The sequence below is a fragment of the Mastacembelus armatus genome, chromosome 9 (assembly GCF_900324485.2).
Source record: "Mastacembelus armatus chromosome 9, fMasArm1.2, whole genome shotgun sequence".
Classification (NCBI taxonomy): domain Eukaryota; kingdom Metazoa; phylum Chordata; class Actinopteri; order Synbranchiformes; family Mastacembelidae; genus Mastacembelus; species Mastacembelus armatus.
Window position 1 is genome coordinate 20,498,581 of NC_046641.1, and position 15,329 is coordinate 20,513,909.

A 15,329-nucleotide genomic window follows, 5' to 3' on the forward strand; every position below is an offset into this window, starting at 1 on the left:
CACTGTATCTTATTAAAAAAAAATCAACCTCCATTTGTAGACCTTAAACGTTTTCTCCTTGCTATTTCATGCACATTTGAGCCATTTCATACATTTTATTAAGGCAAGGTTATGCTGACAAAGTGTGGACGTCATGAACTATACAAGGAAACGACAGAATCAGTATCAGAAAATACAGCTTTAGCAGATGTGCATATATTTTCTTACCTTGTCAAAACCCACCTGTCACATATTTCCTCACCAAAAGGGCAAGTCTTTTATATACCACTGGGTTTTAAATACAGTTGCAGACATTCCTACAGTCAAGCTATTGTGCATTTAACTGTACTATATGTAAATATTTGGACATGACTGTGTCAGGACTGGAGTAAGCGTTTGGCATTCTCACATTTCAGGAAGCTCAAATGTTTTTGCATAAAAGAACATCAAGAATCAAGACAGTCACAGCCTGTTGCATCGTTTTTGCAGAACTGAGCAAGTGGACAGCAGTGCTCTAAGAGGACATTCAATGACCACTATGCAACAACTGTGGTGCATCTCCGTGGAGATGATGATTTGTGCTGACATTGAAGGAAACCATATCCTCCCCACTAATCCTCATTTTTCATAATGCACTTTTTGAGATGATGGGCAGTATGCCACAGGGTGATGGAAGCACTACAGATCAAATGTAAACTTCATGGATATCTAAATTCATACTTACTCATGGTCATCCAACGGGCTAAAAAGCATTATCTTAATTAACTTTTGATGTAAAATGCCTCTCTCCATCATCAGGGCTCTGTTAGGCCCCAAGCAGCAGCTCACAGAAACTTGATGATTAGACCCCAGATGAAGGCAAGGCATCTCAAAGGCTCAGTTGTCCCCAGAGGTACAATACTTATTGCAATTCTAATATGTGACCATCCAACCCACGCCTGTTTTGTGAACAATAAAACCAAAGTAAAAAGAGAATATCATACCTGTCTTTTGAAGCTAAAACCAAGCAAACAATTTCTTGTTATGTGTATCAGGTTAAACTGAGCATAAAACTGAGCACACCCTGGACAGATCACCAGTCTATGTGAAGGTTGACACACAGAGACAGACAACCACTCACATACACGTTAACACACGTGGGCAATTTAGAGTCAGCAATTAGCCTAAACTCCAATGTGCATGTCTTTGGGCTGTGGTATAAAACCATACCATGCAGAGAAAACCTACAGAAAAGGGTGAGAACATGAAAATTTCACACAAAGGTCCTAAATTCAAACCCAGAACATTTTTGTCGTGAGGTGACCAGGCTAACCACTGCACCACCATGCTTAACACAGTGAATCAGATTTAAAATAGACCACTGAGCATGCCAACACTCACAACATGTGGCCACCATCATATCCTTCCAATACCTACTTTTGATTGTGAATCAGAAATGCCATGAAAGTAACTGCATAAATTGGTTGATAGTTAATTCCTTGCCCTTGATTGTATAATATGAAGAATTATGTTGAATAAAATTAGTTCAAAAGTTGTAGTGAAGTTATTTATCTTTTCATTTTCACTGCAAAATACACACTTTGTGTTCAAATAAATGCACTTGCTTTTATATGTTGAGCTTCATAAAGGTTTTGTCACTTATACAGTCTTAGACATGTAAAATCATGTGTGTTTTTGACTGACATTCCAACACAAAAGTCTGAAACACAAATTTTGACACTAAACAACTATGCATTGATCAGACAGTGGCATCTACTTTACCTACAAAACTGGTTGTACTCTGTAACATCAGTAAGATTGCCACAAAAGGTTGCTACACCAGAACTTAGAAAAGTATTTTTTTGATGTTTTATCAAAAATGTTATAAAACAAATGAGAGGGGTGTTTGTTTTTGGTTATGGGTCTTTATTGTCCTCCAAGAAACATGTTTAAACAATGACAACAGCAAAAAGAAAAAGAAAAACAAATCCTCAGGTTTGTGTCCACTAGCACCTCCTCTACTTGTAGCATCTTCGACTGCTGCTCAAGCGTACCTCCGACACTAAGTACATAATAACTGAACACCATTTGAAGAATGCCTTTCAGTGGTGTGATTTTTTTCAGCACAGACATAGCCATTATAGAAATTCTATTTATTTTAACTGTGTCTTTGCTGACTGAACTACTGCTGTGCACTGGCTTCATCTGAGAAGAGCTGTTTGGAAAAATGCTTTCTTTATTGCCACTATTAGAAGTTACATGCATTGGTCTGAAAACAAATTGGCTGAGATGTGTGTGTTACAGTTTGCAGAGCTAATGTTGCTGTAAGGTGGTATATTCACTTCACTGGAGTGTTATGCCAGATAGGGCATAAAAGGGACATCTACAGTGGATAATAATGGAACACCATCCTCTGAAAACAAAGCCTCCTTGTTTTCACTCAGAAAAATAAGGCAGCACCGTAGATACTCTGTAGACAAAAAGCCTAACAAGTGTGTATAACAAGGCTCAGTGACAGAATATAGACCAACTGAATCCTGCAGTTCACTTCCACAATGTTCGTATGAAACTGTGTTTTGTAAGTAAAATTTCTTCAGGAGAAAATAAAATGCTCCTGTGCAGCATTGTGCTGAATATTTAAAGTCAGTGTCTTTAGTCAACTGAATAATCTCTATGCTAAATCACTTGCCTTACTGCTGCAGCCATACTGTTCCTTGTGTTGATCAAAAATTCTATCTGCACTGGCTAAAAATTGCTACTTTAAATTCTAAATAAACTCGTCTCTTATTTCTGCACCTACAGATGTCTGTCAAAAATTCTCTGCTAGATGCAAATTAGTATGAATTGCTTTTCTATGTTCCTGAGAGCTGCAAAGATGCCAGTGAAACCAACCCTCCATGCTATTAAACAATTCTTCTAATGAAATATGCCAAAGTTCAACAGCAGTTCAGTAAGCTTGCAATAAATTGCAGTCTTTCCACAATGGCTACATACAGTAGATATAGTTGTCTCTGGTATCAAATAAAAACTGAAATGCCCCAAAAACAATCTCTTTAAAATAACCTGTATTTTTTTGTTGTTTCAGTTTTAGTTCATACAATATTAAAATTATACAACAAATAGAATGGATGCCACAAACTGTAAAGTAGGATAAACTCACAGTTCTAGCATGTTAATAGTCAAAATGTTTTTCATCTGAGAGCTTTGCTACACTTATACCTTGAGCAGCTATTGAACTTGCACCTGTTCGACTGATTCTTTTAATCACAGCAGTCCTATGGCTACATCAGGGTAGGCAAGGTACAGTAATGTGTATGAATCCAGAACACACAGTTGCCATCATCAGTCAAAAATCTATTGCTTTGGTGGAGGCTGTGCAGCCCATTTAAGTCCTCCATTAGGCATCAGCTCAGGCCTCTTATCTTTGTCTGTCCAAGCTCTCTTTTCTCCTATGTTTTCTGTTTCAGACTCCTTAATTTGGAATGTAGTTTCATTGTATTTGTCTATTATGTTTCTTGTTGAACAAATGATTGAAAATAGAGATGCTGAGTGTTGGTAGTAATCCTGATTTTGCCTTTGTTTTCCCTTGGAGTAGCCCACTGGCAACATTTGGTTTGGTTTTCTTTCTGAAAGTGAAATCTTTCGGATCCACAATCCTTCAGCGATTTTCAGTGTGACACATGATGGATTTTCTCCATTTTTACATCTCATTATGGAGGTGAACTGATTCCTACCCTTTACAAAGACAAGAACTCATTCAATACGTAAAACAAAGACAGAAACATCTTTAGAAAAAGAATCAATAAGATCACTTTCACATTGTGGTGGTAGATAGTATTGTGTACTATATTTGCACTGTAAAATGTACAAAATATCACCATGTTGTTGGCTAGTGACCTGCAATCTTATTCACAAGCACTCTGAAGCATGTTTATTTATTTACAACATACAGTGTACTCTGAAACAGTAACACATTTATAAATAAATATTGCATTCTTATCAGTCGTAACAGTTCTCCTTTTTTATTGTCGATTCTTCCTGACTCTTCACCTGAGCTTGACGAAGGTGAGGCAAACTCTGCCTGTTTTGTCTCCTTCCTTTCAGTTGTTTTCTTATGTGCTATCATTCAACAGCAGGTCTAATGATTCCAGTATTTGCCTTTGGCCTTCTTTCTTTCCTCACCCTCTCAAATGTTTATTTAAATAAATAGATATATCTAGGAGAAAAAGAATAATATATCCTTAAAATCTTAATAAGTCTTTGAAATAAAGAGCTACTATTAAAGTGTTCCCAAATTAGAAAAGAAACATAAAGAGGACAAACATAATATTCAGTAACAATCAATTTATCAAAAAGGATAAACAAAAGCAAAAATATATATAATGTTCAGCAAGAACGAACATGTTTCATGAACCCATGTCTATTCATTAGATGTTCAAGCCTTGTCCTCCATTGAATCATAGCTCCTATAACACTGTAGGTACTCTGGTCTGTCTTGTTTCCTACATGGTTTCTTTTTTAAATAATCCTCATAGGTCAGTTTTCAGTCAGGCTTTGCAAAGCCCAGGGAACCTCTTTGTTACATGAGACAGCTCATTTAGTCCCCCTTTAGTTTACAGACAGTATTTCACTGTGTACATTAGTCCACAAAGTTTCTACTGCTGTCCAGTCACATACAAGGAAAAGGGCCAGTGGATGACAGGACTGGTTTCAGAATACAGGGAGAAAGTCGTCATTGGCTGGAAGGTTTCAGGAAACAGGAAGTAAGCCTCAAATATGGCTAATGTCCTTTCCCATTTGTAATTGTGCAAGATTAAATGCCTCTGTCCTGGATCCAAGGGAGAAACAGTCTTTTATGACATATCATTTACCAACAGTACTTTCAACACATTCTGGTGTTTAAGGGTGGACAAAATTTCCTGAATATAGTGTTGAATGGCAACTGCAAACTGTCTGAATTCATAATTCAGTACTTGGAATATACAGTATATACTTTTACATGTTACATTTTACTGAGGAGTAATGCCAAAAATGAAATGATAGAACCAGAACAAATGATTCTGTCTTTAATGCACACCTACTCAACAGAGCAATCAGTGATTCATTATCTAACTGTTCAACAGACTTGGCAGGTAAATGACACATTTATATATTAAAACTAAATCTATCAGAAATCAATCTACAGTCGCAGTCTTTGCTGGCAAGATAGCATGTGAGAGAAAAAGAATTTTGAAACCACAACATTAGGTAAGGGCTTGCCATCCTCATTTAAATGTATGACCACTTAATAATATCTGTCTGGTAACATACCCTGAATTTACTGTATAGTACAATGGTTTACTTGTATTCTGAAAATAAACATTCATAACCAATAATGACCTTATTGTTGGTTTTTACATTAAGATTTTCACAATAAATAATATAAAATAAACTCAGAATGTTATTTATTGTTTGCTACCATTGGTTTCTGTGTGAGCTAGTGATGACAGTATGCCTTCCATTGCCTACAGGGAGCTAAATGTAAGCATCCCCTACACTGTTAAATAATCTTTGCCACACTATGCGTTTCTTTTGCTGTCCCCATATTCCTCCCATTCTCCCTCCCTTTATCCATTGCAAAGGCATTACAGGTGATTTGTACTCATCGTCCATTCTCCCCCTCCTGCACTCATCCTCTGCCCCTCTGTTTCTCAGTCTCTTTCCCACCACTCACAGATTGTCTTGTAGCCTTTCCATGTAGGTTCTGATTTCAGACTGACCCAGGTCCATATCCTGACACACCCACTTGATATCATCTTCATTGCCATTGCTCACCAGAACTGAGGAGTTGGTATATGGGCCACCCACACCAGAATTATCGTTGGGCAGAACAGTGGCAAAAGACGTGAACTTGACACGTTTGCGCTTGGCAGCTGCCGCTGCCGATGAGTTGCGGGGGGAATTATTCAGATGCTCTGCTTGGCCTGTAGCATCTTTGCCACCAGTAGTGATTGCTGAAAGGCACGGATGCGGTTCTGGGACAGATCTAGGTAATGTTTGTCCATGGGTGATACCTCGGTGTCCACCTGTGCCACCACTTCCACTAATGGTACCCATACCTGTGCCCACTCCCATCATCAAGGTGTTACCAGCCCCATTTAGTAGGTACTTGTTCTCCTCATATCCTCCTTCATTCCGGTCAATAATGGTGGTGCACTCATCCGGCAGTCCGCCCTGGCATTGGTCAGAGTGATCAGCCAAAAGGTCGGCCTCGTTCCCAAGCCACACCCAGTCATGGGCATGGTTCATGTTTCCCCCAGCTTCTAGCACAGGGACCTGCTTGTGACGGTATCTGCAGGTGGAAGAAATTAATCTGATTATATGAGAAGTCCAATGTCAAAGTATGTTGATTTTGCAGTAGTGAGTAACCTACAGTAGTGTGGTATAGAATATAGTAAAGATTTTATATCAGAGCCTTGAGTTGAATGGAACACACTTAAGGTGCATCTCAATTCAGGGGCCACATCCTTCGCATCCTCCATTTGAAGGCTAATTGCATCGCCGCATTATGTCATATTTCAAAGGCTCTTTCAGATGTGGAGATAATGTCAAACTGCCATGACCTAAAGATAGCTACAGTGTAAAAACTATGGTGATCATCAGTATTGCAAGTCTGAAAACATCTGAATTAAACAAATAAACATTATACAAATACTTTGGACACATACAAGACAATGCAATGAATAAAAAAAAAGAGCTACACTGCAACACTGTCTTGTGTCAGGTGTCCAGTTCGAAATCATTACGCAGATTGAGATGTTATTTGAACTGCTAACATCCAAAAGAATACTGAATTGTTAGTGTTTTACCTGAAAGCAAAGCTGACACAGTTGATGAGGAAGACAAGTATTGCTAGACAGAATACTCCCAGAAGGGCATACATCCCAATCTCCAGGTCAGACAGGCCTCTGGTGGTCTGTGTCAGCTCACTGTCTCCAGTTCCTGGGACCTCCACTTGTGCTGGGTAGCTACTGTAGTCCCCTGATTGGCTTGGACCACTGCCCCGACTGCTGCTGCTGCCTCCACTGGCAGCCTTGCCACCTGAAGCATGATGGGTTACTGTGCTCTTGGTTGTTGTGCTAACCTGGTAAAAGAAAATTGAACACATCCGACTTGATTAATTTTAACATGAAATTATTTTTATATGTATGTGCATTCCCACAGATACTCTACCTTGGGCAGTTCTGCTCCCATCATTTACACCTGACTGAAACTGTGTTCAGTGTTCATATTATTTTAGTTCCCCTGAATCATACAAAAATGAAATTATTTAAGATTTCTGTTGAAAAAAAAAACTATCCCTTTAATAACTCCACCCATTTCTCAGCTGTCCCCTATTTCCACCAACCTTCCTCATGGCTCCTTCCTCTCGATCCAGAGCTGCACTGTTGGACTTCCAGTCTCCTCCATCCTTTGTTTGTTGGTCGCTGGTACTATTGTCCATCCCCCCACCATCCTCCTGTCCACCTCTTCCCATCACACCTCTTTCATCAGCCTTTGCTCCAAATTTCACAATTACATTGCCAACTCCAGACGCCAGCACGCTCTTCCTTTTGGATTTCTGGCAGGTCTCAGAGATGACCATCTCTATACGAACCAGTGGCCCCTGTCCATCACCCTCTGCTATAACGATTGGCCAGTGTTGTTCCTAATTGATGAAGACAATGACAACGCGAAGATGAACAAAACTTTGATCAAGTTATACTCTGAATGGAAACATCTGCAAATAGTATGTTGTACCTTTGGTAAAATGTTCATTCTAAGCCTCCTAACATTTTTTACACAGGTTTAAGTTTTCACCATTGATGAGGTTAAGGAAGGTGCCACTACCTGATTGGTTATGGAAATGACACTCTCATCCAATGAGACAGCTGAAAGGAGGAAGTCCTTGGGATCATAGATATCAAGTGGCGTCACTGAACCATCACTATACTGGATCCACGCGCTGATTACAGCTTCCTGAATGATAGAAAAGAAAAAAATTTTAACCTCCACGTTTACATATTCAATCAGATCAAATGTGTTGACAGTATTTTAGTAATTTCAGGAAATTCAAGGAACATGGGCTAAGGTGTGTTTAGCAGTTACTGCTGCCTCCAGTAGCCAAAACACAAATTTATACACATTTAAATTAATGGCACTACATCCATAACGGTATAAAAGAGTCTAAAGGATATTTACATTAATTAGGTGAAAGGCCAAAAGTTTTTAAAATAATTAACTTGGATTTATGGCCCTATAACCTTTGTGAAACCTGCTTTGTTGAGATTATATGAGGTAAAGATATTCATTGATGTTGGCCTTGGTGGCTTGACAGTGCAATATGTTTTCTGAATGAGTCAGTTGGTTGCAACTCCAGTACAATGAAGACAAACAGGATGTTTACATTTCCAGCCACTCCTCTATGATCCACACACCCACACACACGCACACACACACACACACACACACACACACACACCCTCACACACACGCACGCACGCACGCACACACACGCAACACACTTAAACCTGACCACTTGAATTTTGTGCATAGACATGCCTTCTTTTTCTGTCTCTTGTTTCTTTCTCGTCTCCATCTCTTCCAATACAATAAGGGAAAAATAAGAATGTACTGCATCAAAACTCTTCTTCCAGTAGCAGGTATTTCATAAATAAAAATAAAGTTCAGCACAGGATGCTTTTTTCCTACCTCACAAATTTCCCTTGATAAAACCCTGCAAATCTTTAATCAGAACACGGAAAAGATTGTGTGGGTATAACAAGCAAAAACAAAAAAAGCAAAAGTAATTAAGCTCTATAAAGAACAACACTTTTTCTCATTCCCTCCTGTTATTTTCACATTAAATTGTCATTTTTTGCCTCATCTATTCCTTTATTTCCCCATCTCTTGCTTCTGCTTCTTTCACCCAATCGTCTTCTCTTCCTTACTTTTTCACTCCATAGTGTTGTCATCTTTCCACAGTGAACGACATAGATAAACACAGGCAAGTAGGAAAAGAAAAAGAAATTAATGTTTGAATAAAAGGATGGATCAGATTTGTATTTTCATCGTAATGAGCTGCTTCTCATTCAATTGCCCCTTGGATAAAAATTATAATATGGGACATTGTTTGATCAAAAAAAAGCAAGAAAATCTGTGTGTGTGTGTGTGTGTGTGTGATAAAATAACCCTTGGCATTGTGATTAGAGAGTCAAGAATAGAACATGGTAGCCGAGGAATATAGTGTAGTACCTTTCAAAAAGTATACTTATAAATTATATTAAAATTGTTGTTTTCTTTGATACATATAAGACAAATACAGCATTATCAGAAAACAAGCTGTAAAACAAACTGACCACTTTTACGCTACGAAGTGCTGTAGCCTGCACGTGAAGCGCTCCTAATTAGAAACTGATTATGGAAGAGATAGCAGTGATGTGATGTTTGCAGTAAAGAATTCCTCTTTTAAGTTCTATAATTACAACCTTGAGGGAACAGCTTAAGATGTTAAGAGGTTCATCCATTTGTGTATGTGTGATAACAATAGGTGTGAGGCATTCATGTATGTATACTTAATTGGTAATTTCTTAGGGGCATACCATTTATATCAATTAGACTAGGCTAAATAACAGAAGCATCTCTCTGTGTCTTTTCTGTAGAGTTCAACTTAAAGTACAGCCTGTGAAATAACATTCATGTTAACTTTGTGTACCTAATAAACTGCCAGCTATAAACCATTGTGCAAGCTACATTCTGAAAATCTGATAAATGCAACCCAACAGAGACAAATATGCTTGTTCGGTTGGCTGTGCGTGTGTGTGTGTGTTTGTTTGTTTGTTTGTGTACCTAGAGTGTCTCCTACCTGTTTAGGTGTGTGTAGCAGGTCTGTAGCTGTAGTTGTTAGCTGGACAGCCTGGTAATTTCCAGAACCTGCTGTCATACTGAGGGACAGAGCGGCAACCAGCTGGACTCCCAGGTCTGTGATAGTGACCTAACAAAAAAACAAGAGATTCTGAAAGCCACTCATAGAAGCAGCCATGGCAAAGTTTGCACTTTGTTTGCTCCCATTTTAGCAGCTATAAATGACAAGACAAGAATGGCTGTTTAAAAGATGAGTTTTGGTTGTATGTCAAAAGAACTGGACGTAAATCACTTACAAGACACGATGGATTCAACAATTTTTGATGTACAGTGTGATTGGATTTACCTAAACCTTGTGGGGAATTAGGCAACTGAAGCAGTATAGTCAAGAGGCAAAGTCAAAATTAAGGTATGGAATAGCATACACTAAATCTGATCATTTTAAGACAATGATTGTTATTGTGTTTTAAATGGTTAATGGTCATACCATACCCTGTTTTCAAGAGGGACTTCCCTAATAAACATACTGTATTTACTTGCTCTCTGAGACATTTTGGTTGCTGTTTCTTTTCCTTCTTAGGCTCTTAAGATAAAAATTGTCCCCTTGCATAATGATCTGCAAAGTGGAATATAAGCATATACAATCATATGTGCTGTATAAAATGAACCACCACTCTAAATACACGCTGTAAAATAATGAAACATGTTAATTTACCTTGTCATCCAACACAGTCACAGTCTTCTCTGCCAGAATAGAGTCAGACAGTGGGGACAGAACCTGCAATAAAGGATTACATTTTCACCTGAAATCAATCTGCGTTATTAGAGTTGGAGAAAATTCTACATGTGCACAACATATGTCTGGGGTAGATCTTCCCTTGGCAAATCCTAAATAACATATTACTTCAGCAGATGCAAAATTCAAGTCAAAAGATATCACAGTACTGGCAAGCTGGTTACAGTTAACAGGTGAGTATAACGACAGGAAAACCCACATAATTATGGATGATATTGTATTGAATATCCAAAAGGTGGAGGTGCATTAAAGAAGACAGTTTTTTGCTCTAAGATAAGAATAAGGTGTTTACCATTAATAGAGAGCCACTGAGTGCTGGTTAACACCACAGTGCACTGGGCCACATAGGGTAGAGACAATGACAAATAGATGAGGACAGAAAGTGAGCGAGAGCAGAAAGAAGGAGCTCCAAAGAGATTGGGGTACAGATGGTGAGAGGGAGCAGCAGGCAGACAGTGATAGAGATTAGGAACCCCATGTTGTAGTGTACTACTCCACTTGGCGACAGGAGGACAGGCAGATCTGATTGGTGTACAAAGAAAATCTCTCAGCGAACGAGTCGAGGCGTCAAACTCAATCCCACCCTTTGCGAGGTAACAAAATGCAATGATTGACAGTGCTGGGATTGCTCTTCTAGACAGACAGAAAATAAGAGGGTAAAAAAGAGAGATTGGCGGAGAAAGGAGAGAGAGGCGGGGAGGAGAGGAAGAGGCGAGACTTGAGGAGGCAGAGCTGGGGGGTAAAATTGAAATGTCAAACTATCAAATGACGGCTGTCGACTCTGGCATGTCGATGGGAATGCTTGGTAAAGTCTCTTTCCCTGCCTCCAAACAGAGCACAGCTGTCTGTAAGGGTGCATCTGCGTGTGTATGTATGTATATGTGTGCTTGCATGCTGCAGTCCCCTGTTGGATGGATGGATGGAAACTCACGCTCAGCTGTTTCCCACAGTCCCCAAGATATCCCTGCACTTCACTGCTGCAATGAACTCAATGCCAACCAACTAACACATGCACAACACACTCTTCAGAGCAATCATGCAAATGTAAGCACTTATATTGAAGTTTGATCCTTAATCATAAGAATATAGTTTACACTATTGAATAAAATATGGTGGAAATACAAAAGAATAGAATAGAACTAAAACTGTAATGTCTATGATTGTTAGATATTTGATGGTTTTGCCTTGGCTCTGCGATACAACAGTATACCAGTATAAGACAGTAAGCTACAGGACTGTCCATTGTCACATTCAGTCACAATGAGCCAGCTTATTGGCATTCAGCAAATGAAAAACATGTTCACCGTGTGCCAGTGTAAGTGTGTTCGTGTCTGTGTGCTGAGATGTCAGGGTGAAATCCGACAGTTAATTGTGGTTAATTGTGTACGTCGCCAGCAGGCAAGGCTTAGAGAGGCAAGAGAGGAAGAGGAGAGGAAGAAAGAGGGTAATGTTTACATCACTGAAGTGCTTATGGGTGCAAATTACACTGGGCTTCACTTAATCATACATTTAAACTGTATTAGAGAAAATACATCATCAATGCTGAGTTTCTTTAATGAAGCCTTAAAATGCTATTCAAACATTGATTCCTGGATGCTTTCTAACTAGTAAATGGTTCACTCCAGAGGTTGTTAGTTACCAAACTTTATATTAAAAGTTGAATCAAAGCGAAGTGTTGCGCTATTCCATTTTATATTCTATATTTGATTCTCATGTTTCATTACAGTAGAAGGTGAGTATATACTGCCTTATTTAGGAAAATGGATAATGTTGTAGATTGCTATGACATGATCAATTTAAAAAAAAAACTAAAAGAGATTGGATTACTTGTATAATCCTAATTAGACAGAATCTACATACTTGTATCGTGGTGATCCCCAAGTCACGTCCTATCAAAATTCGTCCATCTACTAGTCTGGCAATGCGAGGATCTTCTACCTGTGAAACACAGAAAACAGGGGCCAGTTTCAACTACAGGTGTAATGTTTTTATTTATGGCAGATTTTTTAATGCTTTTGTTAATTTATCCTGGACTATACTGCATAAAATTGAAACTTGCTACTGAATCAACAATGAAACATCAATCCTAACAGAACAGACTTTCTTATTTTCTGATTTTATCTACAGCATGTACATGTAAAATTTCTGCATGCATCATATCGTAATACTGGGCTATTCCTCAAGGAAGGATATTTAGGTATTTATGTATACCTACCTTTAGCTGATCCAAGACCAAGTGGGTGATATCAGCTTGCCAGTCTGCACCCAACATGTAGACCATCTCTCCTCCTGGGTCAGAGGGTTCTGCAACAAAATGGGTGAGGACCCGCACCAAGGCGTACTGGTACTGAAAGTTGAAGAAAAAGGTAAGCATGATAAGCAACTAAGAATGTTTAACTACACAATGGGCACTCATCATTCTCTTATATTGTGTGTTATTAGAATAATAGGACCCATTAATACTACACAATATCTTAAGTTAAATATCACATACAATTAGTTACATTTCATTTGAACTATGGAGTAGGGCAGCTCTCACAGGATCTCAGGGTTCCTGATGTAGAATAAAATGATTAAAGTTCTCTTTTTAAATGTGATATGAAAAGCAGTCAAATAAAACCTGTAGGGTGCAGCCTTTGCCTTTCCTCTCATCATCCTCATCATCTTCACTGTCTCTTGTAGGTCTAGGAAAAGAAAAGGTAAATGCACAAGAGAAAAAGAGAACAGAGGGTGAGATTATCTGGTAATTAAATGCCACTTTTATACTCTACACTTAGCTTCAGGTATTCTAATGTTTAATCTCCACTCCTGGTAACACTCTCAGTCAAAGAAAAGACACTTCAGTTTTTAATCAAGCTGTAACACTTTTTGAACAGTTTAGTCGCAGTGTGAATTACTGTGAAAACTTTGTTGAACAAATAATTTCAAACATGACTGGCTTTGTACTCTATTCTCTGGTAATACTATCTGCAGGTAAGTTTTCTTAAATACTACACCTAAACTATTCTAACTTCTTTTCAAGAAGCTAATTTCCCTTGTGAATGAAGTTCCTGTTCACTTCAACAAGTATATAACTCCTCACAAAGCTACCTCTGTACAATACTCTTAATGTATAAAAAAGTAGTTACATGGTAAAATCACATGAAACTGCTCAAATGTTCTTTATGATTAAAGCAGTATTGAGACAGATTAGCTGCTCTACTTATCCTCTTCTCATGCCAACTGCTCTTGTTGTTACAGCAAAGTTGGTTGTGGATTGGAATTGGATCAGTCAGTAAAAAAGTATTTTCTTACTGGCTTGTTGAGTGGTTAACAGCGCCCAAAGCTCTGAATCATTTCAGTCAAACAGAAGCCTTGTTGATTCCTTTAGCACTGTTATCTCTCATGAATTGGACTTACTGTATGGCGTCCCACAGGGATCCATTAATGGACCACTTCTGTTTAATTTTTACATTCTTCTGCATAATCAAACAAGCAATCAGTTATTGTTATGCAGATCACATACCACTCTAATTCATATTGTCCTGTTTGCTCTAGCACTATAGATTCCAAGTTACATTGAACACGATCAATCTGTAAATGACAAAACTTATTTCAGGTGAAAACAGTCTTTACTTTAGCCCTGAATTTAGATTTGTTTTTATGTTGTGTAAAGCTGCACTCTACAAATACATTTGAATTTGATATAGCTATTGTTGTGGAAGTGACCTTTCATTGGTCTACTCCACTTCTTTCCTGTATGTGCAGTGCTTAACCAGCTGCATATATTTTTAAAAACTTTTTACAATAAAAAAATTACAAAAAATAGATGGAATATTAATAAAACCTGTATATTATATATATATATTCAGTGTAATTCCACAGTGTAAGGGACTGATACATAACATGAAATAAAAAATAAAATTTGAAAAAGCTTTGAAAACACTATCAGTGTTAAAACAGAAAACCTCTCTGCTTTGCTGCCCCACTGAGGATTCATCTTTCTCTCTCAAACACAGACACACAAAAAAAAAAACATTCTTTCTTTTCACCACCCTCTGTGCAATATCAACACATACAGGCAGGCCCACACAGGATCATATATTAACACAAGAACATGCACACACAGAGGACTGCCTCTGTGTCCTATAACTGTCCCGAATTGTGAAACCCAGGTAATAATAAAATAATTCGCTTTCCATTTTCAGTGTCCCATTGGCATGCGTCTCTTTGAGAGTGTGTAACTAATAGTGCCTGTGTTTCACTCTGTGAGATGTTGGGGAGATAGAAGTGTGTGTATATCTATATGTGTCTGTGTATGCACACAAGCTGGTGTGTAGCTGAGCAGAAATTGGCAAAATTGAAAAATGGGCCCAGCAGAACAGAAAGGAAGGGCGGCAGATGGGTCAGTAAAGCAACACACACACAGATGCACATACACACAACTGTGAACACAGAACTCACTGATGCCCACATGCCCATGCATACACAATTGCACAAACATGGAGGCACAAAAGCATGCAAAAATACATGCACATAAGTATCACTTGTGGAACAATATTGCTATTCTGTTAATGTTAAATAATCATTAGGAAAAATGATAAATATGCAGACAGAAATGAACCAGATAGGTGACAAAATAAATAATGAAAAAAAAAAAAAGTTAGTGGAAACTGTGTGGACAAATTAATAAACTGTTTAATTAGGAGTTGGT

The 15,329-nt window shown here is 38.3% G+C and overlaps 1 protein-coding gene across 1 annotated transcript in view; it reads right to left on the reverse strand.

The window, feature by feature from the left end:
• Positions 1–3,800: 3,800 nt before the first annotated feature.
• Positions 3,801–15,329, reverse strand: part of LOC113138321 (transmembrane protein 132C) — a 199,736-nt gene continuing 188,207 nt past the window's right edge. The window contains exons 8-16 of the mRNA XM_026320639.1: positions 13,257–13,320; positions 12,852–12,983; positions 12,497–12,574; positions 10,556–10,618; positions 9,842–9,970; positions 7,828–7,956; positions 7,346–7,645; positions 6,807–7,081; positions 3,801–6,289 (exon numbers count right to left, since the gene is read on the reverse strand). Coding sequence (XP_026176424.1) covers positions 5,668–6,289; positions 6,807–7,081; positions 7,346–7,645; positions 7,828–7,956; positions 9,842–9,970; positions 10,556–10,618; positions 12,497–12,574; positions 12,852–12,983; positions 13,257–13,320 — 1,792 coding nt within the window. The 3' untranslated portion in view covers positions 3,801–5,667. The remainder of the gene's footprint in view (positions 6,290–6,806; positions 7,082–7,345; positions 7,646–7,827; positions 7,957–9,841; positions 9,971–10,555; positions 10,619–12,496; positions 12,575–12,851; positions 12,984–13,256; positions 13,321–15,329) is intronic.